The following is a 27,738-nucleotide window of genomic DNA, read 5'->3' on the forward strand; positions in this document are numbered from 1 at the left end:
GAAAATGAAAATTGCTCGTCACAAGTAGGCTTCAAATGAAGTTACTGTGAAAAGCCCCTAGTCGCCACATTCTGGCACCTGTTCGGGGAGGCTGGTACGGGAATTGAACCGTGCTGCTGGCCTGCCTTGGTCTGCTTTAAAAGCCAGCTAGTTAGCCCAGTGTGCTAAACCAGCCCCCAAGTGATTGAAAATATTCAAAGTGATGTTATTTCTTTCACAAATAGTTTTTCATTCTGACCAGGAGATTCAGTTGCAATCTGCAGCTGAAGACAATGTTACACTGCCTCTGATAAAGCAAGACAATCTGTAATAAATTAGATACGGTGGTCCTTCACGTGGGAACTTTGGTGGCACATTTGTGTCCAGTAATGTGGCTAATAGAGGTCGTCACTCAAACATTGAGTGCAGCCTTTACAAAATCGATTTTAGTTGACATCTTAAACTTCAAAAGGGAATGTAGTGGATAGTGTTGTCTATCTCTTTGCTCCACTACATCTCACAGATCATAGATTTTACAGTGCAGGAGGCCATTCAGCCCATCTTTTGGTGTAATCCTCCAAAAACATAGTCCATTTTTATTTTCCATAAATGGGATTAATATTCAGCTATTTATTATTCAGACATTAGAAATTATTGACTGTACAGAATAAAAGACCATTCCCAAAATGATCTGCACCCTACAATCAGACAAGGAACACTGGTCAGATTTTATAATTGTGCACTTCGGTCTGCTCTTTGTCAGGTGCTCCTCCATTCTCCAGGTACAGGTTATTGTAGGGATACTGTTTAGGACCCTACAAAAGATAATTAAACATGAAATATCAGTCAAGACAATTTTTAAAAAAAAATTTTATTTTCCTTTTTCACATTTTCTCCTAAATTTACACCCACCAACAATAAATAAGCAGTAACAAATATAATGTCAATTCCCATATCAACAACAACAATCCCATCCTCCCACAAACCCCCAAACAGCCCGGATGTTAACATAAACAAATGACAAAAGGAATCAGGAATCACCCATAACCACCATTAACACATCCAGTACCCCTCCCCCCAGCACTAATGTTCGATAATGAATGATGCCCATGAATTGTGGAACCCCTCCATCCCCTCAGTTCAAACTTAACCTTCTCAAGATTCAAGAATTCCAACAGGTCGGGCAGCACAGTGCTGATGTGCGTTAGCCCTGCAGCCTCACGGCGCTGAGGTCCCAGGTTCGATCCCGGCTCTGGGTCACTGTCTCTGTGGAGTTTGCACACACTCCCCGTGTCTGCGTGGGTTCCGCCCCCACAACCCAAAGATGTGCAGGCTAGGTGGATTGGCCACGCTAAATTGCCCCTTAATTGGAAAAATGAATTGGGTACTCTAAATTTTTATTAAAAAAAAGAATTCCAACAGGTCCCCCCGTCACATCAGGGCACTGGGTGGAGAACATAGAACATAGAACAATACAGCGCAGTACAGGCCCTTCGGCCCACGATGTTGCACCGAAACAAAAGCCATCTAACCTACACTATGCCATTATCATCCATATGTTTATCCAATAAACTTTTAAATGCCCTCAATGTTGGCGAGTTCACTACTGTAGCAGGTAGGGCATTCCACGGCCTCACTACTCTTTGCGTAAAGAACCTACCTCTGACCTCTGTCCTATATCTATTACCCCTCAGTTTAAAGTTATGTCCCCTCGTGCCAGCCATATCCATCCGCGGGAGAAGGCTCTCACTGTCCACCCTATCCAACCCCCTGATCATTTTGTATGCCTCTATTAAGTCTCCTCTTAACCTTCTTCTCTCCAACGAAAACAACCTCAAGTCCATCAGCCTTTTCTCATAAGATTTTCCCTCCATACCAGGCAACATCCTGGTAAATCTCCTCTGCACCCGCTCCAAAGCCTCCACGTCCTTCCTATAATGCGGTGACCAGAACTGTACGCAATACTCCAAATGCGGCCGTACCAGAGTTCTGTACAGCTGCAACATGACCTCCCGACTCCGGAACTCAATCCCTCTACCAATAAAGGCCAACACTCCATAGGCCTTCTTCACAACCCTATCAACCTGGGTGGCAACTTTCAGGGATCTATGTACATGGACACCTAGATCCCTCTGCTCATCCACACTTTCAAGAACTTTACCATTAGCCAAATATTCCGCATTCCTGTTATTCCTTCCAAAGTGAATCACCTCACACTTCTCTACATTAAACTCCATTTGCCACCTCTCAGCCCAGCTCTGCAGCTTATCTATATCTCTCTGTAACCTGCTACATCCTTCCACACTATCGACAACACCACCGACTTTAGTATTGTCTGCAAATTTACTCACCCACCCTTCTGCGCCTTCCTCTAGGTCATTGATAAAAATGACAAACAGCAACGGCCCCAGAACAGATCCTTGTGGTACTCCACTTGTGACTGTACTCCATTCTGAACATTTCCCATCAACCACCACCCTCTGTCTTCTTTCAGCTAGCCAATTTCTGATCCACATCTCTAAATCACCCTCAATCCCCAGCCTCCGTATTTTTTGCAATAGCCTACCGTGGGGAACCTTATCAAACGCTTTGCTGAAATCCATATACACCACATCAACTGCTCTACCCTCGTCTACCTGTTCAGTCACCTTCTCAAAGAACTCAATAAGGTTTGTGAGGCATGACCTACCCTTCACAAAGCCATGCTGACTATCCCTGATCATATTATTCCTATCTAGATGATTATAAATCTTGTCTCTTATAATCCCCTCCAAGACTTTACCCACTACAGACGTGAGGCTCACCGGTCTATAGTTGCCGGGGTTGTCTCTGCTCCCCTTTTTGAACAAAGGGACCACATTTGCTGTCCTCCAGTCCTCTGGCACTATTCCTGTAGCCAATGATGACATAAAAATCAAAGCCAAAGGTCCAGCAATCTCTTCCCTGGCCTCCCAGAGAATCCTAGGATAAATCCCATCAGGTCCCGGGGACTTACCTATTTTCAGCCTGTCCAGAATTGCCAACACCTCTTCCCTACGTACCATCAATGCCATCTATTCTATTAGCCTGGGGCTCAGCATTCTCCTCCACAACATTATCTTTTTCCTGAGTGAAACTGACGAAAAATATTCATTTAGTATCTCGCCTATCTCTTCAGACTCCACACACAATTTCCCATCCCTGTCCTTGACTGGTCCTACTCTTTCCCTAGTCATTCGCTTATTCCTGACATACATATAGAAAGCTTTTGGGTTTTCCTTGATCCTTCCTGCCAAATACTTCTCATGTCCCCTCCTTGCTCGTCTTAGCTCTCTCTTTCGATCTTTAGAGGTTTGCTCTCCATCCCAACTGGTTCCGCCTTTGGGCGATCAACGAGGCGAAGGCTGCAACATCTGCCTCCGCACCCGTTTCCAACCCCGGCTGATCCGACACCCCAAATATGGCCCCCGAGGGCCCGGGTCCAGTTTCACTTGCACCACTTTGGAGAGCACCCTAAAAACCTCCTTCCAGTAATCCTCCAGCTTTGTACAGGACCAAAACATATGAACGTGATTTGCCCCCCCCCCCCCCCCCCCCCCCCCCCCCCGCAACGTTCACACATATCTTCTGCCCCCTCAAAGAGCCAGCTCATCCTCGCCCTTGTGAGGTTTGCTCTATATATCACCTTCAGCTGTATCAGCCCCAACCTCGCGCACGAGATGGAGGTGTTCACTCTCTGGAGCACCTGACACCAGAACCCCTCCACAATAACCTCTCCCAACTCTTCCTCCCACTTTGCTTTGATCCCTTCCAGTGGTGCCTTCTCCTCTTCCAAAATAGCCCCGTAAACCGCCGACACTACCCCCTTCTCCAGTCCCCCTGTCGTCAGCACCTCCAGCAATGTGGAGGCCGACTCCACCGGGAAGCTCTGTATCTCCTTCCTGGCAAAATCTCGAACCTGCAGGTATCTAAACATTTCCCCCTGCTCCAGCCCATACTTCACCCCCAGCTCCTTCAATCCTGCAAACCGACCCCCAAGAAACAAATCTTTTAGTGTCTTAATCCCCATCTCCACCCATTCCTGAAAATTTCCGTCCCACTTCCCTGGCTCAAATCTGTGGTTCCCCCGAATCGGCATTTCAGCCAAGACAATTTACCACACTCCAACGCCACCATTCAATATTTTTCCCCTCTCTTCCTGAATATATTCATCCTCTGGCTCCTTTCCCCAACTCCTCAACAGTGGGTGCCAGTAAAGTATTCAACTGGTAGGGATGTTATGCACCACAGCCATACTCAAGATCGACACAGATATACTTCCAGTGGGAAGACATATAGATAAGGGAATGCTCCCACGTAAGACCAACTTGAATTTATTTAGCACCTTCAATGCAGACCATTTCCCAAAGCAATTCACCGAAGCATAAAAATGGTGCCCAGCCAAAGGAGGAGATATTGGGAGAGGTGAGTCCAAGATGTGGGGTTTACCAGAACACCTTAAAGGATTTGCAGGAGTGGAGGTGTTAGGCGAAGCAATTCCAAGATGTATGGTAGCCAACTGTGGAGCTTGGAAATAGGGCCTGCAAATTTGGAGGAGTGCAGAAATGTAGGAGGTTAAAGAGATAGGGAGAGACAAGGCCCAAGGCCAAGGCTCAATTTAAACATGGGGATGAGCATTTTAAAAATCAGACATACTAGAAAGTTGGAAGCTATATAGGACACCAAGGAAGCGGGTGGTTAGAGAGTGGGGCTTGATGAAAGAGGGGGGGGTGGCAGGCAGATGGCTGGAGGTGCAATTGGGCAATCTTAGTTGACGAGAGGACACAAGGAGAGAATCTCAGCTTGACGCCACCGTTGCAAAGTCTAGTTGGAGAGACGGCGACCGGGGGTGGGGGGGCCAGCTCACCAAGGAGCAAATATCTGGCAGCAGAGAGGCATTGGAAGGACAGAAACACTTTGTGGGAAAGTAGAACTGGGTGTCTCAGGGTATTTAGAATCTGACCGAGTATCCTCAATGAAACACGCTTCAACCCTCTGGGACTCAACTTTGAATTTAACACTCTTAAATCCTAATAAGCTTTTTTCAGACAACATTTATCGGTGATAATTCTGCTGTTGCCATTTATATCCCCTCCAGACAGATCTTCTGTTGCTTTACTTGTCCCATTACCACGTCCTTTTGACTTGTACCATCAAGGGCAGCACAGTAGCACAGTGGTTGGCACTGTTGCGTCACAGCTCCAGGGTCCCAGGTTCGATTCCCGGCTTGAGTCACTGTCTGTGCGGAGTCTGCACGTTCTCCCCGTGTCTGCGTGGGATTCCTCCCACAAGTCCCGAAAGACGTGCTGTTAGGCAATTTGGACATTCTGAATTCTCCCTCCGTGTACCCGAACAGGCGCCGGAATGTGGCGACGCGGGGCTTTTCACAGTAACTTCATTGCAGTGTTAATGCAAGCCTACTTGTGACAAGAAAGATTATTATTAAACCTCTTAGTGACTTGCCAGTGCAGACGCGATGGACCAAACGGCCTCCCTTCTCCACTGCAACAATTCTGTGATTTAATTTCTTCTGCCTGTCACCATAGACCTTCCCTTACTTCTATACTTGCTTAAAACCTGCTACATCTCAAACCATTCCCAGTTCTGACGGAGGTCAACGACCCAAAACGTTCACCTTGTTTCTTTTTCCACAGCTGCTGCCTGACCTGCTGAGTATTTGTGGCATTTTAAAATTAGATTTCCAGCATCTGCAGTTATTTTGCTTGTGTGTGACGGTGAGGTGTACTGCGTTCAACATCACACGCGTATCATGAAATGGAGACTTATCTAGGGCAGTGTAGTTTCAAAAGAATAGGAAGGAGGTTCAAAGGGACACTGACCATGGTAGCATCAATCAGACGGGATTGAGTAAGTAAATAAGAGATTAGTTAGGCAGAAATTTAGAATTACAGCTTACCACAGGCTGATATGAAGGAAATATCTCCCCAATGTAGAACATGAACAACATAAAACCTACAAAGCCACCCAAGGTTTTGACCATAGTATTCCAGTCCACAGGAGTTGGGGAGGTGTCCACACGATTCCTAATGAACATGTCAAAGTCCCAATGCATCTGGAAAAAAAAGTTTTAAAAGATGTTAAGTGACATTTAAAACCGTATTTAGAAAACATACATTTATATAGCACCTTGTTGAATTTCACATTCAAAAGAATACTTTGCAGAGGACGATTTAGGTGGGTAAAATATTGAAGACATTTTAAGCCACTGGATGACTGAACAGCAAATCGTAGAAATTTACAGCACGAGAGGCCATTCAGCCCATCATGTCCATGCTTGTCGACAACTAGCTAACTGGCCTAATTTCAATTTCCAGTTTGTGGTCTATGGCCTTGTAGGTTGTAGCACTTTTTAAGTGCATACTCAAGGGTTTATTAAATATTATCCAGGGTAGCACGGTGGCGCAGTGGTTAGCATTGCTTCCTCACGCCAGCGAGGTCCCAGGTTCGATCCTGGCTCTGGGTCACTGTCCGTGTGGAGTTTGCACATTCTCCCCGTGTACGCGTGGGTTTCGCCCCCACAACCCAAAGATGTGCCGGTAGGTGGATTGGCCACACTAAATTGCCCCTTAATAGGAAAAAAATGAATTGGGTACTCTAAATTTAAAAAAAATATATTATGAAGATTTTTGCTTCCACCACTCTTATCAGGCAGAGTTCCAGACCTCCATCCTCCTGTGGTGAAGCAATTGCCCCTTGAATCCCCTCTACACCTCCTACCTCTTATCCTAGCCCCATGCTCCCAGAAATGGACATCCTCAAATAATCCATCTACTCCACCTAGACCTCTCAATTGTATACACTTCAATCCGGAAAACTCTTCAACTCTCTCCTTGTAACTAAAACTCTCCAATCGGGCAACATGCTTGTAAATCTCTTGTGCAGTCCACATTTTCTTATAGCGCAGTAACTATAATCTGCTAGTTTGCCAGTGTCCATTGGCCAGGAAAGATCTTCCAGGTTTTCTTATAATAACATGGCAGCATCTTTATGTCCAGAACAGGCAGATGGGATCTCGCGTGTGGCATTTCCACACTTCTACTCTGCATTATTGACATAGATCACCTGGCCAAGGTTTGATGTGGGACTTCAAACCAACACCTGACCAAGAGACAAAGCGCTACCAACTGAAGCAAAACTGTGAACGACACACAAAAAAAGTTCTTTCAGCTGTGTGCAGCTTTTCTCACCGTAGCACACCAGGAAGGTCGCAAGTTCAAACCCCGCCTCTGGGACTTGAGCACATAATCTACGTCTACCAAATCAGTGCATGACTGATGGAGTGCTGCATCGTCAAAGGTGCCCATCTTTTGGACAATATGGTGAGCGGAGATCCGGTCTGTTTGTTTAAGTGGATGTAAAGTAATCCATGGTAACTTGTCAATGTAGAACTGGAGACCTCGTCAACATTTATCACTCAACCAATTCCTAGGGCGGCACGATAGCACAGTGGTTAGCACTGTTGCTTCACAGCGCCAGGGACCCCGGGTTCGATTCCCGGCTTGGGTCACTGTCTGGGCGGAGTCTGCACGTTCTCTCCCTGTCTGCGTGGGTTTCCTCCGGGTGCTCCGGTTTCCTCCCACAAGTCCCGAAAGACGTGCTGGTTTGGTGAATTGGACATTCTGAATTCTTCCTCTGTGTACCGGAAAAGGCGCCAGAGTGTGGCGACGAGGGGATTTTCACAGTAAACACAGTAAGCCTACTTGTGACACTAATAGCAGATTAGCTGTCACTCCTCTCAGTGCTGTTGGCGGAATCTTATCATACAATTTACAGTGCAGGAGGCCATTCAGCCCATCGAGTCTGCACCGGCCCTTGGAAAGCGCACTCTACCTAAGCCCACACCTCACACCGTATCCCCGTAACCAACCCTAACCTTCTTTTTTTGAACACTAAGGGCAATTTAGCATGGTCAATCCACCTAACCTGCACATCTTTCATGGCTTGTGGGAGGAAACCGGAGCACCCGGAGGGAACCCACGCAGACACGGGGAGAACTTGCAGAGTCTGCACAGACAGTGACCCAAGCTAGGAATCGAACCTGGGACCCTGGAGCTGTGAAGCATCTGTGCAAACCACTGTACTACCGTGCTGCCTTTGTTCTGTGCAAATTGGCTGTCATGTTTGCCTACGCAATAGAAACTGACACCTCAAAACGATTGTGGACGTAACACGCCTGAGCATCCTGAGGACATCAAGGTGCTTTATAAATGCAAGATCTGTCCTTCCTCCTTTCGTTTTAACCATTAACAACTTGTTCAGAATTTCTAAATCAGTAAAAACAAAAGAATCAGAAGATTTTTGCTCCAGTGGTTCATTTGATAAATGCACATCCTTAGATATGGAGCCAAAAAGCCACAATGATCCCAGGTTTGATTCCCAGTTTCCACCCCTTTAACTGACCTCAAGCAGGGCAATCACATATTTCAATCACCTTGGTGCCACAAATGAAGGAGAGAAGTATCAAACATGCTCCCACAACAGGATTGGTGTCCAATGATCTCGCTTCAAACTGCACAAGCCCATACTGAATCTAGATTTGCTTTAACTAGGATGCACTTATGAAGTGGGACAGAAAGCGCATTTTGATTTATTTTTTGAAACCCATTTTTTTTTTTTAACCAGAAGATGATTTTACATCAGAGAGAATGGTCCTTGCGCGTTTTCAATACTTCAGCCAGGAACAATAAACGTGGGGCCCCCTGGTCAGGCCTGCTACATAGGCCCTCGGCATCACTGCTTACCGGTTCACCCCAGTTGCGTCGCAGGTCAGGCTCGTCCCAGGTGTACCACGGATCCCGCTCTTGCTGCGACAGGTTCGGTAGTTTCGGGTAGTCACCAAATCTGTTTAGAGGAAAGCAAACGTTCAGCTTTGCTGTCAAGGGCCTGCAAGTGAAGCTACAATAGTTACTCGGGTTCTAACATCCCAGAACCCAGTGTGGCTCCAGAAATCAGAGAAAAGAGAAAATGAACACTGCGTTGAAGATAAAGAAATGACGGGTGCATTGTCCAGCACCGAATAACGACACAACTTATTTTCCCAGAGAAATTATTTTTTCAGTCATTCGGACCTTTACGAAATATTCAGTTGGAAAGTCTGCTGATTTTCTGTTCTATTTTACACACCAACATTTTCTGCTGACACCTTGGGTGTAAACAGAGAGGAAACAGATCAAACTCCAATTAAATATGATATTGATCTGGTGCAGAGATACACTGTTATTCAGTTCACTATACATTGCACTCCATGTGAAGCTGGCACACGTCCTCTGCAAGTGAGGAGAACTGCAGATACTGACCACCATTCATTTTCTTTCAAACGTCTGGGTTGATTTCTGGGCATTAGCAACAGACAATAATCACTGTCTCCCACTATCTTTTTCGCATCTCTTCCAACCTGCAAGAACGTCTTCCATCTTCGACGGGTTTTCTGTTGGATTTTCACTCTGTCCGTTGTGTTCTTGCCATCTCACACGCACTTCTCTCCTCGCTGCTTTAGCAGTTGTTCCCGATCCTCTCTCGACAAACCTCTCCTTTCCTCCCTCTTCTGTTATGTTCCCTCCCCACTTTTCCACCTGCGTGCATTTCACATGCATCTACTGGTTTGCCAAAAAAAAAGAAAACGCGGGGGTTCAGCGATGTCCCTCGGGGAAGGAACACTGCCATCCGTACCCGGTCTGGCCCTTAGCTAACTGCAGACCCACAGAAATGTAGTTGTCCCTTAAGTGTCCTCTGAAATTTCCTAGCAACCCACTCAATTGAATGAAGGAATGTGGCTCACCGCCACCATCTCAAGGGCAATAAATGCTGGCCTGGCCAGCGATATCCACACCCCATGTATAAATACAAAAAAAATTAATGTGGAGTCATAGGTTGAGGGTTAATGGTTATATTAATGAGACAATGTTGGTAATGATGATGTAAGCATGACATCAAAGTCAGTTGACCAAGAGAGCAGAGCAGACTGTGTCCAGGAACATGAACTTACACAATGTCTTTGTAAATACTTCTTAATGAATAGCTTCAAGAAGAAACTAGATACTGATTATCTCAAGTCACTCATAGGATGAGACAAACTACACTAAGACATCGGAACATATAAAATAAGAGCAGGAGAAGGCCATTCGGCCCTTCAAGCCTGCTCCGCCATTCATTATGATCATGAAGCTGATCATCCAACTCAATACTTGATCCCACCTCTCTTCCCCCCCCCCCCCCCCCTTCGATCCCTTCGACAAGTGCTATATCTAACTGCTTCTTGAAATCATACAATGTTTTGGCCTCATCTACGTAACATGGTAGTGAATTCCACAGGCGGCCCGCTCGCTGGGTGAAGAAATTTCATGGCAACACGTCAAAACAATTAAAGCCAGAAACCAAACTTTATTAAATTCGATTCGATTTTCTTCTATCAACATGTGAAATTTTGGCACACCTCTGATTTCTATTATCCCATAGAATTAAACACATTTTGCCAAAATAAACTCACCCCATTCCATCGTCAGGATATGGCTCATAATCTTCCACCCTCATATTGTACTTTTTTGCTGCCTTCTCTCTTTCCTCTGGTGTTCTGGGATACGGACCTGGCAGCATGTCCTTAGACATATCAGAGGCTGCAGAGCAAAACCCAAAGCATCAGCAAAAAAACAATCTGGAGTTAACCATTCACCCTCTTTTTAAAAGGTTCCTTGCACTACCTGAGAATCAGAGCATGGTTCAGTGGCACACACTGTAGCAATTGCAGAGTGAGCCACAGGAGCAGGAGGGCGACAGCTAGCTGCCCACACTTCTTGGTACTGTCCATCATACTGTTAAGGGGGAAAATAAGGATTTAAACAAAAAGGTAAAAACAAAGGAAAACAGGGAACTGATTAGAGGCTGGCATCTGGAGGAATGATGAGATGCAAATTTGCCCATCAGTGGGAAAAAAGTATTTTGCAAATATGATTAGAGAAAATAATGGGGCTACAGAGGTGGTAACTTCAAAGTGGAGAGATAAGGAAATGGATACGTACCAAAAACCAATTGCATAGGGTGAATAACATCAAAGGGAATAAATTACAGAATAATTACAGAACTAATAAAGAAAGTGAGACAGACAGCTAACCTCAGAACTGCATCAAGTTGCAGAAATAGAGGACAGCACGGTGGCGGAGTGGTTAGCACTGCTGCCTCATGGCGCCGAGGTCCCAGGTTCGATCTCGGCTCTGGGTCACTGTCCATGTGGAGTTTGCATATTCTCCCCGTGTTTGCGTGGATTTCACCCCCACAACCCAAAGATGTGCAGGTTAGGTGGATTGGCCATGCTAAATTGCCCCTTAATTGGAAAAAATGAATTGGGTACTCTAAATTTTTTTAAAAGTTGCAAATATAGGCCAGAATTCCCTGGTCGTTGCGATTCCCTGTTCCTGCCGGCATCGCCCCCCGCCCCCGAGTTTCCCGGCAGCATGGGGTGGCTTCCCTAATATGCGACTAAATCCCATTGACAAGCAGCGGGAATAGTGAATCCCACTGCCAGCGAACGACATGCTGCTGAGAAACACACAGCTGGGAGACAAGAGAATCCAGCCCGGATTCTCCTGAAAGCAGTCATTTTCCACCTTTGCAGGATCTGAAGACCATTCCTCAGTCGTGACCACCTTAACCCGCTTGCTATATTTATTTGCTGGATTTAGGTCGTAAAGTTACTTAATATTGGATGTTGTTTGGGAAAAGGAGTGCCTCAGAGGTCAGGTAACGTAGGTTTGGGGACCAAGGGATAGTTTCATCTAAAATTATGTGCACAGTCATCAGTTACTCAAGTGTCATGCTGTATTATAGTCCTTCTTGTGTGTGTTTTTGTTATACAGTGTTATTAATATGCATCTTTTTATTTAAATCTATTGCTGATGTCATCAGTAAGTGCTGTCATGTCATAGTCCATACTGTATTTTAAACTTCGATAGTTTTCTGTATTAAAGGTTAACTTTCACAATGCATTTTGACTACTTTTTGTGGTCACGTTATCACATATTTTTGCTGACGAGGATGGGATAACAAAATTTGAGTTTCAGCAAGTTCCACGCCACGTTTCGCTAAGTTTACCGATGGAAGTCATGTTAGCAGCACGATGGCTTGTTTGGGCCTATCAGTGAGTTTGTGGAAGAGAACGAGAACTGGACTGTATGTGGAAAGGTTGGACCACTCTTTCTTGGCAAATGGGATCACAGGCAAGGCTAGAAAGTGCTCAGTTCTGCTGAGCGAGTGGGACAAAGACTTACAAGCACCTCAGAAATTTAGTTATACCATGGAAGCCGGGGGAGCGGTGCATTTTATTTGCAGATTTAGTTACACTCATCCAGAATCACAACAATTCTAAGCCCTCGGTAATTGTACATTTCAAATTCCAAATGTCATTTTCAGAAGACAGGACAGTCTGTCGCTAACTGTGTTGCTGAACTGAGGCAGCTCTCTGAACATTGCAGATTTGGGGCAGTTTTGGAAGACATCTTCTGGACAGACTAGTTTGTGGCATTAACAAGGATAGCATTCAGCTGGGAGAAGCCACAATTACGGTTAAGGCTCTAGAAATTTCTCAGGGCATGGAAATGGCTGCCAACAAAGCAAAAGATATTCAGAAGGCCAATGGCAGTACACAGGCAGATGCACCGGAAAAAGTAAAAAAAAGAAACAACAAGTAAAAAGGTGGAGACAGTGAAGTGGTTTCGGCGTGGAGGGTCACGCTATGCAAATCATAGTAAGATTATGGACGCTCACCAGTGCAAACAAGGAGGAGCATTTAGCGAAAAATGCTGGGGTGTCAAGAGGAAGTCGAAGGCTGAGCCGGGAACTTAAAATGCATGGACGCCTCAGTTGGCGGTGCATCGCTTGGGAAGCACAGGCCAGGCAGAGGATCACTGTTCAGACATGTTCAATATGAGTGAGAGACGAGCAGAGCCTATTTATGCCACAGTGGAGGTCGGCGGACAGAATATTAAGATGGAGGTGCACACGGGAGCCTCTGCATCGGTATACCCGTGAGGAGACCTTCAGGAAGATTTGGGGCTCCAAGCAGACACCAGCCCGCATTGAGACAGAACTCAACTGTTGGACCCACATTCCATTGCTTGCAGCATTCGAGGTAGACATTGCATGTAACAGCCAAGAAGCAAGAGCACAGCTCCTGGTAGTAAAATGAGATGGGCATAGTCTACTGGGGCGTGACTGGCTCAGGGAAATTCAGCTGAATTGGGGTGAGGTAAAATACTCAAGTGACAGAGGGAGTCATTGAGAAATATCCTGAGGTTTTCAAAGACAAACTGGGTACATTGTGGGGCACCACAATTAAATCGTTCGTAGAATCTCCTTGCTTTTCCAAACCAAGGACAGTCTCCTGTGCCGTGAAAGGCAAATTGGAGGGGTTGGAGCGGCTGCAAATGCTAGGAATTATTTGAGCCCATTCAGTTTTCACGTTGGGCAGCTCCAATTGTGGGGATTACAAACTTACCATTAATCAGGTTTCCAAGCTGGACGCTTAACCATTGCCAAGGAAGAAGAATGGTTTTCAACCTATGCAGGAGGCAAGACATTTTCAAAACTGGACATAGTAATAATAATAATCTTTATTAGTGTCACAAGTAGGCTTACATTAACACTGCAATGAAGTTACTGTGAAAAGCCCCTAGTCGCCACATTCCGGCACCTGTTCGGGGACACTGAGGGAGAATTCAGAATGTCCAATTCACCTAATAAGCACGTCTTTCGGGACTTGTGGGAGGAAACTGGAGCACCCGGAGGAAACCCACGCAGACACGGGGCGAACGTGCAGACTCCGCAGAGACAGTAACCCAAGTCGGGAATCGAACCTGGGACCCTGGCGCTGTGAAACATCAGTGCTAACCACTCCCCAGCTTGGGGAGATGATGTCATTGCTGGGTGGAGTTAAGAGTTTGAGAGAGACATTTTGAGAAAGCTTGGGAGAAGAGAGTTGCTACCGTGCCGCCCATGAGCCAGGCCTTTCAACACCTCTTGCTAGAGGAAGATTCAAAGCAGTACGTGACCATCAACACACACAAAGGGTTGTTCAAGTATAATAGTTTGATATCCTCCAGTTCGGTGATATTCCAAAGGACAATGGACAACCTGTTACAAGGCATTCGTCATGCTTGAATGACATTTTAATTACGGGTAAGACTGAAGAAGAGCAGCTCAGCAACCTGGATAGAGTTTTTAAAAAGGTTTTCAGATGCAGAACTTTGTCTGAAGCAGAGCAAGTGCATTTTCCAGGCATCAAGCGTGGAATATCTAGGCCACAGAATCACTGCACAAGCCGTATCTCTCGTGGGAGAGAAAGTTGGAGTGATTAAGGAAGCTCCATAGCCCAGGATTGTAGCCGATCTGAGGACATTTGTAGGTTTGGTCAGATCTGTCTGTTTCACTGCAGTGTCATGGTTTTAAAGAGGGGTTTGTTTTTGCAGGGCCTGGGAGCTTTAGGAGCCAGAAGGTGAAACTGACCAGAGGAATGTGTTTTTCAGTCTGGACCAATGCACTGTGGTTGACTGGGGAAAGTCCCCGGGGAGTAAATGTGCTTTCAGTCCTGGAGAGTCGATTTGTTTTTTAGCTTGGGGAGATGATGTCATTGCCGGGTGAAGTTAAGGGTTTGAGAGAGACATTTTGAGAAAGCTTGGGAGAAGAAAAGTGAAGTCTGATCTGGCTACCACAGAGTCCACAAATGAAAGATAGTTTTCTATCCTAGTAGGATAGTTAAAAAAAGAGTAACACTATTTATAGCACAGCAGTCTTGTCGGAGGACGAGGAAGCAGAAACAAACCAGGTGAACCACCTTTTTGGAAGATATTCAGCCAGAATCTGAAGGGGTTCTAACAGGAGCCAGATCTGAACTGTGAAACAAATATCCTATGCCATGCTGATTTTAAGATAGATTGTACAGCTGTATGTTTATTCTCTTGTTGTTTAATGAGGAATTGAGTAGTAGTGTTTAAGGGGAAAATGTCAGCTGTTATTTTCGGGTGCAAAGTTAAAAAGTTTAATATTGTATTCATAATAAAGTTTTGTTTTTAAAATACCAAATCTCTATTTCCTCATGCAATCACTGTTGGAGCGAATCATTCTTTCCGCACAGTCTTGCAATAAACTAAAATATTGGGGTTTCCATCCAGTTTCCTAGCCACTGATGGGTCTGGGATCGTAATAACTGTACCGACTTCTGCACAAGGAAACCAAATGGAAGTGGGAGTCTGAAAAGAAGGTTTCAAAGATGTCAAAACGCCTCAGCCTGATACAATTCAAGGTGGTTCACCAGGCACACAAGACGGTGGCCCGGAAGAGCAGGTTTTTTGGGGTGGAGGACAGGTGTGCGAGGTGTGCAGAGGACCCGCAAATCATGTCCACGTTTGGGGATGTCCGAACCTTTGGGGATACTTGCAGAGATTTGCGGATGTCATGCCCACGGTACTAAAAACAAGGGTGGCACCGAGTCCAGAGGTGGCGGTTTTTGGAGTGTCGGAAGACCTGGGAGTCCAGGGGGCGAGAGAGGCCGACGTTTTGGCCTTTGCCTCCTTTGTAGCCCTGAGACGGATCTTATTAGCGTGGAGGGACTCTGAGCACCTGAAATTGGGGATATGGGTTAGCGATATGTCCGGGTTTCTCAGGCTTGGTTAAGTTTGCCACGAAAGGATCAACGTTAGGGTTCGTTCGGACGTGGCATCCGTTTATCGACTTCTTCGGGGAAAACTGAACTGTTAGCAGATTAAGGGGCAGGGGGAAGTTAGGTTAGTTTAGCCTAGTTTAGGCGGGAACAGTGAGTAGAGATGGAGGCGGGGGGGGGGGTGTTACGCACTGAATTATGTATACATTTGTATTTGTATCTTTTGTTGTTATAAAACCATAAATGCCTGAATAAAATGTTTGTTAAAAAAAATGTCAAAATGCTACTGCAATCGACAAATCTGCTAGCCCATTTTAATTCAGACAGGGAACCTATTCTGGCGTGCGATGTCTCGCCCTAGTGTGGGGCGGTACTTTCTCATGTAATGGAGGACGGGTCCGAAAAACGCATTGGTTTTGCATCGAGAACGCTGAAAAGGGGCATTCACAGCTTGACAAAGAAAGTCTAGCTATCGTTTTTGCAGTAAAAAGATTCCATCAGTACCTCTATGGTCGTTCGTTTGTCCACCATATCTACCAACCACAAGACATTGATGAGCCTTCTCAGCGAGTCAAAACGTGTTCCTCCAATGGCCTCAGCAAGAATACAGCGCTGGGCACTTACATCGTCAGCACAGTGTACAGGGCAGGGAAGGAGCATGCTAATGCAGGCATATTAAGTCATCTCCCTTTACCAGATTTGCCAATCCCCCAAAATTGTTTTCTTACTAGAGAGACTTGCCCAATCTCCAGGGAGTGCTCAGCAAAGCAAGTGGACGGGCAGAGATCCTATTCTGTCACAAGGTAAAAGATTTCTGATGCAAGGATGGCCATTTATCATGGAAGATGGTGGGTTGAAGCCTTATGTGGGGCGCAAAGACGAGTTGATTGTGCAGGATGATTGCATATTGTGGGGGTCGAGAGTGATCGTTCCATCCCCTGGTCGTTTACTAGGAATGGATGCAATTCCTGAGGTTCATCCAGGTGACTCTCGAGTGAAACGTCTAGCCAGATCGTAAGTCTCGCCAGATCGTATGTTTGGTAGCCGAAGACGGAGCAGGATTTGGAGAACAAAATGAAATCCTTTTTAAAAAAAAAAATTTACAGTACCCATTTCATTTTTTCCAATTAAGGGGCAATTGAGCGTGGCCAATCCCCCTACCCTGCACATCTTTGGGTTGTGGGGGTGGAACCCACGCAGACACGGGGAGAATGTGCAAACTCCACACGGACAGTGACCCAGAGCCGGGATCGAACCTTGGACCTCGGCGCCGTGAGGCAGCAGGGCTAACCCACTGCGCCCCCGTGCTGCCGAACAAAGTGAAATCCTGATCTGCATGTTAATCTAACCAGAAGATGTTGCGACGAGCACCTTTCCATCCTTGGTTGAGAATTCATGTGGATTTTGCAGGTTCCCTTCATGGGTCATATGTCATTGCGGATGCACATCCTGAGTGGTTAGAGGCGGCATCATGGGCCACATTACAGCTCCCAGTAGCATACAGGAGCTACGTCAAGTCTTTGCAACTTCTGGGTTACCAAATTCTCTCATTTCTGATAACGGTACAACATTTACAAGCGAGCTGTCCCAAGAGTTTATGCGAAGTGATGGAATATGTCATGTGTGTACTGTGCCTTTTCATCCAGCTTCAAATGGTTTGGTAGATCGTGCTGTTCAGACATTGAAGGAAGGTTTGAAGAGGATGGCAGGTGATACTTTAGGGACCAAGCTCCCGTGATTCTTATTCCGATATCGTATCACACAGCAATCAACCACGGGTCTCTCACCAGCTGAATCATTGGTGCGTAGAAGACCGAAATCTCGCCTGAATCTGCTACATCCAGATGTCAAAGCAAAAGTGGGAAGGAGACAAGAAAAGCAAAAGGAGAGGAATGATTCTCATGCCGAGGAGAGACGTTTTAACCCAAATCTCTGGGCCTACATCAGGAATTTTGGCAGTAACCAGCGGTGGCTACCTGGAATTATTCTTAACCGGTGGTCCAGTATCTTTGGCAGCGAAATTGAACAATGGAAGAGTTGTCTGCAGGCATCAAGGTCAGATTTATCTAAGCCATGACTCTGAGATAGCAAAAGTTCCAGATAACACAATAGAAGGAAATGTGGCTGTGGAAATTCAACAAGAAGTGGTTCCTGTTGTACCAGGACGTCAGGATATGAAATGAAAATCGCTTATTGTCACAAGTAGGCTTCAAATGAAGTTACTGTGAAAAGCCCCTAGTCGCCACATTCCGGCGCCTGTTCTGGGAGGCTGTTACGGGAATCGAACCGTGCTGCTGGCCTGCCTTGGTCTGCTTTCAAAGCCAGCGATTTAGCCCTGTGCTAAACAGCCCCTGTTTAGAGGAGAGGAGCACTTGTGCTCAGATACTGAATCTACTCCTGCGCCCACAAGTTCAGCTGAACTAAGTCACGCATCAGAAGAATTAAGAGTCAACAGTGGTACTGCGCAGTTCACAGCGTAGTCGCAAAGCTCCTGAAAGTTTGGTGTATGATTGCAGCATTAGTTTCATTGGTTTTCTGTCTTTAGGAGGGATTAAAATTTAAGGGGGGGAAAAGGTTTTAAGAATAAAGAACAAAAATAGAGTGTTACTATTTTGCATCTTATTTAAATCCATTGTTGATGTCATTAGTTATTACCTATGTATATTTGAATTTAACTGTTAGTTCTAATTCTATTCCTCTTAGTTTGGCATTTAACTAGCTGCTCCTGTTTTTTAGTGTCGCAAGTAGGCTTACATTAACACTGCAATGAAGTTACTGTGAAAATTCCCGAGTTGCCACATTCCGGCGCCTGTTCGGGTACGCGGAGGGAGAATTCAGAATGTCCAATTCATCTAACAGCACGACTTTCAGGACTGTGGGAGGAAACCGGAGCGCCCAGAGGCCCACGTAGACACGGGGAGAACGTGCAGACTCCACACAGACAGTGACCCAAGCCGGGAATCGAACCTGGGACCCTGGCGACAATGTATTTTAACTTTGTAATTTTGTATATTAAAGATTAACTTTCACAATGCGTTTTGACTACCTCTTTGTGGTCAAGTTTCCAGTTTTTCTTTAAAGTTAATAAACATTCTTTATTATTTGCTCACACAACGACTGGACCATTTCTCACTGGGTGGTATGGAGTTCCTCACAATATACCAGAAAAAACACATACACCACAATAGGAGGAAATGTTGCTGTGGGAATTCAACAAGAAGTAGTTCCTGTTGTACCAGGACTTCCAGTGGACGTTACTTCAGGAGAGGGACATTAGTGCATAGATACTCAATCTACTCCTGCGCCCACTCATTCAATGGAACTAAATCAAACATCAAAAGAGTTGGCGGAGTTACCAGTGGTACTGCGCAGATCACAGCGCAGTCGGAAAGCTCCTGAAACCGGTGTTCCACGCTACTCTTCTGGGTTTTAGGATATCCTCGCATTGAACGTCAGGGTGGTTTGTAACAATACTCCTCGGATACCTTGTCAAAGCAGGCTTTATTTTGTTAAGGAACCTAGATGAAGGGCCACGGCTGACTATTCACAGCCCCGCAACAGTCCGAGGCTGAACCAAACTGTTTGAAACCTCAGTATCATGATCGACTCCGGGCTGAGCTTTTTACCTCAAATCCTCGGCATCACAAAACATGATTGCTTCCATCTACATAACCGGAGGTCTGGTGGGGCAATGGGTCGTAACCCTGCTTCTGAGCCAGAAAACCCAGGTTTGATTCCTACTCCAGGACTTAATGACCAAGGTGCATTCAGAATGCAGTTAGGTAGGTCGAATATCAACTTTTAAACATACACCAATAGCAGGCAGTAAGAGTGGCAGAGATTCCTGGTCAGCCATGTGATGGAAAGAACATTGGAGCCTCTACCATCACTATCCATAGCTCCAGACATGCATGTCGAAGTGTATGTTGCCACTCAACTCTGAATCTGAGTGAACTCCAACACACACCTAGAGAACCATCCACCAACCCTACCTCACTCACTTGCTGCTAAACTCCTCAGCCTTACCTCAAGATGAGACTATCCCAAAATTCTCCTGTCCACCTTATTTCTTCCACCCACTAAACTTCAAGTTAACCATTACCGTAGAATCACAGAATCCTCACAGTGCAGAAGGAGGCAATTGAGCCCATTGAGTCTGCACTGACCCTCTGAAAGGCCTACCTAGGCCCACACCCTCACCCCGCAATCCCACCTAACCTACACATTCCTGGACACTAAAGGACAATTTGCATCATGGCCAATCCACCTAACCTGCACATCTTTGTGACTGCGGGAGGAAAGCCACTCAGACATGGGAGAAAGAGCAAACTCCACAGAGAGTTACCCAAGCCGGAATTGAACCCAGGGTCCCAGGTTCGATTCCCGGCTTGGGTCACTGTCTGTGCGGAGTCTGCACATTCTCCCCGTGCCTGCGTGGGTTTCCTCCGGGCGCTCCGGTTTCCTCCCACAAGTCCCAAAAGATGTGCTGTTAGGTGAATTGGACATTCTGAATTCTCCCTCTGTGAACCCGAACAGGGTTGATTGCCGGAATGTGGCGACTAGGGGCTTTCCACAGTAAATTCATTGCAGTGCTAATGTAAGCCTAATTGTGACAATAAAGATTATTATTAAAGATAGACAGTAACTCACTTTAACCTCTCATCCTAAGACCAGATGTCCAAAGCAGAGTCCTGCAGAAGGGGCATATTGGGCACAAAACATCGCTGTTTCTCTCTCCTCATGTACTGGCAGACCAGCAGAGTTTTCTCAGAAGTTTTGCTTTTATTTGAAATCCCCAGCATCGGCAGGCTTTTCCTTTTTATCTTCAAACTTTCACGAAAGACTTAGGTATTGATGTCTTATGTACTCTGGGATAACACAGGCTGCAACTCGATGCAGCTTTGACCAAAAGATACTCCAGACTTTGAAGTAAATTGAATGTGATTTATTGAACCGTTAGCACAGTTCTCTTTGAGTTCAACTCTCCTAATCTTGCTCCCTCTAGTGTTTATTTAGTTGTAATGTAATTACATTAACTCATTGTGTCTATACAGTGATGCATATCACCACAGGTATTAGCCCGTATTAGGTACACAAATGCTTGACCCCCTCACTGAGCGGAGAGTTCTACTCAGCGAGTGACAATTAACACATTGGCACAGCACTGCTGCCTCACGGTGTACCAGGGATCCGAGTTCAATTCCGGCCTCGGGTGACTGTGTGCGCAGAGTTTGCACTTTCTCCGTGAGTTTCATCCGGGTGCTCCGGTTTCCTCCCGCAGTCAGAACATACAGTGCAGAAGGAGGCCATTCTGCCCATCGAGTCTGCATCGACCCACTTCAGCCCTCACTTCCACCCTATCCCCGTAACCCAATAACCCAATCTAACCTTTTTGGACACTAAGGGCAATTTAGCATGGCCAATCCACCTAACCTGCACGTCTTTGGACTGTGGGAGGAAACCGGAGCAGCCGGAGGAAACCCACGCAGACACGGGGAGAACGTGCAGACTCCGCACAGACAGTGACCCAGCGGGGAATCGAACCTGGGACCCTGGCACTGTGAACCCACATTGCTAGCCACCGTGCTACCCAGTCCAAAGATGTGCAGGTTATGTGGATTGGCCACGATCAATGCACGGCGTTACAGGGACGGGGTGGGGGGGCTGGGGCTGGGCCTGGGTAGGGTGCTCTTTCAGAGGGATGGTGCAGACTCAATGGACCGAATGATCTCATAGAATTTACAGTGCAGAAGGAGGCCATTCGGCCCATCGAGTCTGCACTGGCTCTTTGAAAGAGCACCCTACCCAAGCCCACACCTCCACTCTATCCCCATAATCCAGTAACCCCACCCAACACTAAGGGCAATTTTGGACACTAAGGGCAATTTAGCATGGCCAATCCACCTAACCCGCACATCTTTGGACTGTGGGGACTTCCGGTTGCGGCTATGCGGAGCTAAGCCGCACGATTTGGCAGCTCCCGCTATCACGGACTTTCGGGCTCGCTAGAGGAGCCCCAACGGAAATTTTTGTGAAGACAACCCGTGGGGAAGGGAAGAGAGAGGTTCCCCTTCAACCTTTATGGACTGGACCAGAAGTGAAACGGCCAAAAAAGCGGCACTGGAGCAGCGGGAGAAGCGAGGGAAGAAAAGCAAAATGGCGGCGGCCGGGGACAAAGCGGAGTGCGGGCCGGAGCTGCAGGAGTTCATCAAGCGCTGCTTCGAGGAGCTGCGGAAGGAGATGCTGGCGCCTACGTTGCCGGCAATTGAAGGACTGGGGATGACCCAGAAGGCCCACGAGGTAAAGATCCAGGAGGTACAGAAAAGAGTCAGTGAGAATGAGGACGAGATCTTGGGCCTGGCGGTGAGAGTGGAGGAGCACGAGGCGCTGCACAAGAGGTGGGCGGGAAGACTCGAAGACTTGGAGAACAGGTCGAGGAGAAAGAACCTGCGGTTCCTGGGTCTCCCTGAAGGAGTGGAGGGGGCCGATGCCGGGGCATATGCGAGCACGATGCTCGGGGCGATGATGGACGCGGAGGCCCCTTCGAGGCCGCTGGAGCTGGATGGGGCACACCGGGTGCTGGCGAGGAGGCCCAAGGCTAACGAGTCGCCAAGGGCGATGGTGGTGAGATTTCACCGGTTCACGGACAGAGAGAGAGTCCTGAAATGGGCCAAGAAGGAGCAGAGCAGCAAATGGGACAATGCAGAGATCCGAATATACCCAGACTGGAGCACGGAGGTTGCAAAGAGGAGAGCGGGTTTCAACCGGGCCAAGGCGGTGCTGCTTCGGAAAGGAGTGCGATTCGGAATGCTGCAGCCAGCGCGACTGTGGGTCACACACAAGGATCAACACTATTATTTTGAAACGCCTGAAGAGGCGTGGACCTTCATACAACCCAAAAAGTTGGACTCAAACTGAGGGTTTGTGAGGGTGGGGGGGGGATGTTTGATGTGTGATGTTTGTTGTATATAGGGGGTCAACCACGCGCAGGAAATGTTATATGGGCTGGGGGAGAGAGACAAGGCCGCGACAGGAGCTGCGCCAGAGGGGGCCGGGTTGGCTTCGGAAAGCGCGGGGTTTTTCCCGCGCTAGGGAAGAAAGGCGGGAAGGCGAATGGAGGAACGCACACAGATTGGGACACTCCCACACGGGGAGGTCAATGGGACGGCGGGGGAAGCCGGGGTCAGCAGGTGGCAGCTGACTTACGGGAGTGATAGGGGGGGAGCAAAAAAGCTAGACAGGGGTCTAGTGGGGGGGGGGTTGCTGCTGCACTGGTCGAAAGGGAATGGGACACAGAAGAGGTGGTCGGGGCGGGGGTCTCCCGGCTGGGGGACTGGAGGGTGAGGGCGGCGCGGACACAGGACTGGCCTAGAAAAGGAGATGGCTAGTCGGCGGCGGGGTGGGGGGGGTGAGAGCCCCTCCAATCCGGCTGATAACGTGGAACGTGAGGGGCCCGAACGGGCCGGTGAAGAGGGCCCGAGTGTTCGCGCACTTAAAGGGACTGAAGGCAGACGTGGTCATGCTCCAAGAGACACATCTGAAGGTGGCGGACCAGGTCAGGTTAAGAAAGGGATGGGTAGGACAGGTATTCCATTCGGGGCTGGACGCGAAGAATAGAGGGGTGGCAATATTGGTGGGGAAGCGGGTGTCATTTGAGGCTAAGACTATCGTAGTGGATAACGGGGGGCGATATGTGATGGTGAGCGGTAGGTTGCAGGGGACGTGGGTGGTGTTGGTAAATGTATACGACCCAAACTGGGATGATGCTGGATTCATGAAGCGCATGTTGGGGCGCATTCCGGACCTGGAGGTAGGAGGCCTGATAATGGGGGGGGACTTCAACACGGTGTTGGACCCAGCACTGGACCACTCCAGATCAAGGACTGGAAAGAGGCCGGCGGCAGCCAGGGTGCTTAGGGGGTTTATGGATCAGATGGGGGGAGTGGACCCATGGAGGTTTGCTAGGCTGCAGGCCAGGGAATTTTCTTTTTTCTCCCACGTGCACAAAGCCTACTCCCGGATAGATTTCTTTGTCCTGGGCAGGGCGCTCATCCTGAGGGTGGAGGGAACGGAGTATTCGGCCTTAGCCGTTTCGGATCATGCCCCGCACTGGGTGGAACTGGAGCTGGGAGAGGAGAGGGACCAACGCCCGCTGTGGCGGCTGGATGTGGGACTGCTGGCAGATGAGGTGGTGTGTGGGAAGGTGAGGGGGTGTATCGAAAGGTATTTGGAGGCCAACAACAACGGGGAGGTGCGGGTGGGGGTGGTATGGTAGGCGTTGAAGGCAGTGATCAGGGGAGAGCTAATCTCCATCAGGGCTCATAGGGAGAAGACAGAGGGCATGGAAAGGGAGAGGTTAGTGGGGGAGATTTTAAGAGTGGACAGGAGATACGCAGAGGCCCCTGAGGAGGGATTACTTGGGGAAAGACGACGTCTCCAGACGGAGTTTGGCCTGTTGACCACAGGGAAGGCAGAGGCACAGTGGAGGATGGCGCAGCAGGCGACCTATGTGTATGGGGAAAAGGCGAGTCGGATGCTGGCACACCAGCTCCGTAAGAGGATGGCAGCGAGGGAAATAGGGGGAGTCAGGGATGGAAGGGGAGCCACGGTGCGGAGTGCGACGAAAATAAACGAGGTATTCAAGGCCTTCTATGAGGAGCTGTACAGATCCCAGCCCCCAGCGGGGGAAGAGGGGATGAGAGGATTTCTAGACCAACTGAGATTCCCGAGGGTGGAGGAGCAAGAGGTGGCTGGTTTGGGGGCACCAATTGGGTTGGAGGAGCTGAGCAAGGGTTTGGGGAGCATGCAGGCGGGGAAGGCCCCGGGACCGGATGGGGTCCCGGTGGAGTTCTACAGGAAGTACGTAGACCTGTTGGCCCCGCTACTAGTGAGGACCTTTAATGAGGCAAGAGAGGAGGGGACCCTGCCCCCGACAATGTCGGAGGCGACGATTTATTTGATCCTAAGGCGGGACAAGGACCCACTGCAATGTGGATCGTACAGGCCGATCTCGCTCCTCAATGTGGATGCTAAGTTGCTGGCAAAAGTGCTGGCTACGAGGACCGAGGACTGTGTGCCGGGGGTGATCCACGAGGACCAGACGGGATTTGTAAAGGGCAGGCAACTAAACACAAATGTGCGGCGGCTCTTAAACGTGATAATGATGCCATCGGAGGAGGGAGAGGCAGAGATAGTGGCAGCTATGGATGCGGAGAAGGCCTTTGATCGAGTAAAGTGGGAGTACCTCTGGGAAGTGCTGCGTAGGTTTGGGTTCGGGGGAGCGTTTATCAGTTGGGTTAAGCTCCTTTACAGAACCCCGGTGGCGAGTGTAGTGACGAACTGGCGGAGGTCGGAGTACTTTCGGCTGTACCGAGGGACGAGGCAGGGGTGCCCCCTGTCCCCCCTGTTGTTTGCATTGGCGATCGAACCCTTGGCCATATCACTGAGGGAGTCTAATAAATGGAGGGGGGTGGTCCGCGGGGGAGAAGAGCATCGGGTGTCGCTCTATGCGGATGACCTGTTGCTGTACGTGGCGGATCCAACGGAGGGGATGGTGGAGGTCATGCAGACTCTAAGGGAGTTTGGGGATTTTTCGGGCTATAAGCTCAATGTAGGGAAGAGTGAGCTTTTTGTAGTACAGGCAGGGGACCAAGAAAGGGGGATAGGGGATCTAACGCTAAGGAGGGCGGAGAGAAGCTTTCGGTACCTGGGGATCCAGATAGCCAGGAGTTGGGGGGGCCCTACATAAACTGAATCTGACGAGGTTGGTGGAGCAAATGGAGGAGGACTTCAAAAGATGGGACATGTTACCGCTCTCGCTAGCGGGTAGAGTGCAGTCAGTCAAAATGGTGGTCCTTCCGAGGTTTCTCTTTGTGTTTCAGTGCCTTCCCATCGTGATCACCAAGGCCTTTTTTAAGAGAGTAGGCAGGAGCATTATGGGGTTTGTGTGAGCGAATAGGACCCCGAGGGTAAGGAGAGGGTTCCTGGAATGCAGTAGGGACCGAGGACGGTTGGTGCTGCTAATCCTAGGGAGCTACTACTGGGCAGCAAATGTGGCAATGATCCACAAGTGGGTGATGGAGGGAGAGGGGGCGGCATGGAAGAGGATGAAGATGGCGTCCTGTAAATGAACGAGCCTGGGGGCTTTGGTGACGGCACCGCTGCCGCTCTCGTCGTCAAAGTATACCACGAGCCCGGTGGTGGCGGCAACACTTAATGATCGGGGGCCAGTGGAGACAGCACAGGGGTGCAATGGGAGCCTCGGTGTGGTCTCCGATCAGGGGTAACCACCGGTTTGTGCCGGGGAGGATGTACGGGGGGTTTCAGAGCCGGCATCGGGCGGGGATTAGAAGAATGGGGGACCTGATCATTGACGGGACGTTTGCGAGCCTAGGGGCACTGGAGGAGAAGTTTGAGATACCCCCGGGAAATGCTTTTAGATATATGCAGGTGAGGGCGTTTGTGAGGCGACAGGTGAGGGAATTCCCATTGTTCCCGGCACAAGAAATTCAAGACAGGGTGATCTCGGGTGTATGGGTCGGGGAGGGCAAGGTGTCAGCAATATACCAGGAGGTGAAAGAAGAGGGGGAAGCGCTGGTAGAGGAGTTGAAGGGTAAATGGGAGGAGGAGCTGGGGGAGGAGATTGAGGAAGGTCTGTGGGCTGATGCCCTAGGTAGGGTTAATTCCTCTTCCTCGTGTGCCAGGCTCAGCCTGATACAATTTAAGATGGTTCACAGAGCGCACTTGACGGGGGCGAGGTTGAGTAGGTTCTTTGGGGTAGAGGACAGATGTCGAAGGTGCTCAGGGAGCCCGGCGAACCATGTCCATATATTTTGGTCATGCCCGGCACTGGAGGGGTTCTGGAGAGGAGTGGCAGGAGCAATATCACAGGTGGTGAAAGTCCGGGTCAAGCCAAGCTGGGGGCTAGCAATATTTGGAGTAGTGGACGAGCCGGGAGTGCAGGAGGCAAAAGAGGCTGGCATTCTGGCCTTTGCGTCCCTCGTAGCCCGGCGAAGGAGCTTGCTAATGTGGAAGGAGGCGAAGCCGCCCAGCGTGGAGGCCTGGATGAACGACATGGCTGGGTTCATAAAGCTGGAGAGGATTAAGTTCGCCTTGAGAGGGTCTGCACAGGGGTTCTACAGGTGGTGGCAACTGTTCCTAGACTATCTCGCGGAGCGTTAGAGGAAGGTCGGTCAGCAGCAGCAGCAACCTAGGGGAGGGGGGGGAAATGGGGGCTTGCCTGGGAGGGTGAATGAGCAAGAGAAAACATGAAGGATCGGGGAAACTGGCACGTGCGGGAGAGAGCCAGTGTTACGGGGGGGGGGGGGGGGGGGGGGTTATTGTTTGTAAGGATGAAAAATTGTGTTAAAAAACTTTAATAAATATATTTTTAAAAAAAAATCTTTGGACTGTGGGAGGAAACCGGAGCACCCGGAGGAAACCCACGCACACACAGGGAAGATGTGCAGACTCCGCACGGACAGTGACCCAAGCCAGGAATTGAACCTGGGACCCTGGAGCTGTGAAGCAATTGTGCTAACCACTGTGCAACCGTGCTGCCCGGCAGGGATTCTAATGGATTTTAGCTTTGCAATCCCTCACTGGTCAACACATCAGATCTCCCCAGGTTTGCAGCCAGAGCTGTTGGACAGAGCAGGCTCTGACCCCTAAACCTACTGCCCCATCTCCAAGGTGACTGCACTCACACTGACTCCCGCGCTGCCACCTCCCCGCAGCGCAGTTTATAATCTCCGGTGAAATCCCCAGTACTCACCCGCCCTAACACTGGCCCAGATCCCCTCCGGCTGCAGGCTCTTGCTGACCCTCCTGCCCAAAGAACCAAGCCAGCGCCCTGTCAGCGCCATTGCTCCTCGCCCCACTGCGCAGCCGCGGGGGAAGAAGCGCAGCAGCCTGGGAAAAGGGGGCCTACATTGCGCGTGCGCAGAGGGAAAGGAGAACCTTCACTGCGCAGGTGCAGGGGGAGAGGGGCGCACATGTGCATTTACATGCGCATTGTGCACCGCAGGGTCAGGGAGACTCGTCTCCGCTGGGAGCTGGAGCTGCAGAGCGCGATA

The 27,738-nt window shown here is 48.7% G+C and overlaps 1 protein-coding gene across 1 annotated transcript; it reads right to left on the minus strand.

The window, feature by feature from the left end:
* Positions 1 to 572: 572 nt before the first annotated feature.
* ndufb8 (NADH:ubiquinone oxidoreductase subunit B8) lies at positions 573 to 27,579 on the minus strand. The gene is made up of 5 exons (XM_072491803.1): positions 27,438 to 27,579; positions 10,505 to 10,631; positions 8,760 to 8,859; positions 5,915 to 6,070; positions 573 to 794 (listed from the first exon to the last, which is right to left on the minus strand). Exons 1-5 carry the CDS (start codon positions 27,526 to 27,528, stop codon positions 702 to 704), a joined length of 567 nt encoding a protein of 188 aa, XP_072347904.1. The 5' UTR covers positions 27,529 to 27,579; the 3' UTR covers positions 573 to 701.
* Positions 27,580 to 27,738: the final 159 nt, after the last annotated feature.

This window comes from Scyliorhinus torazame, chromosome 28 (assembly GCF_047496885.1).
Source record: "Scyliorhinus torazame isolate Kashiwa2021f chromosome 28, sScyTor2.1, whole genome shotgun sequence".
NCBI classification, from domain to species: domain Eukaryota; kingdom Metazoa; phylum Chordata; class Chondrichthyes; order Carcharhiniformes; family Scyliorhinidae; genus Scyliorhinus; species Scyliorhinus torazame.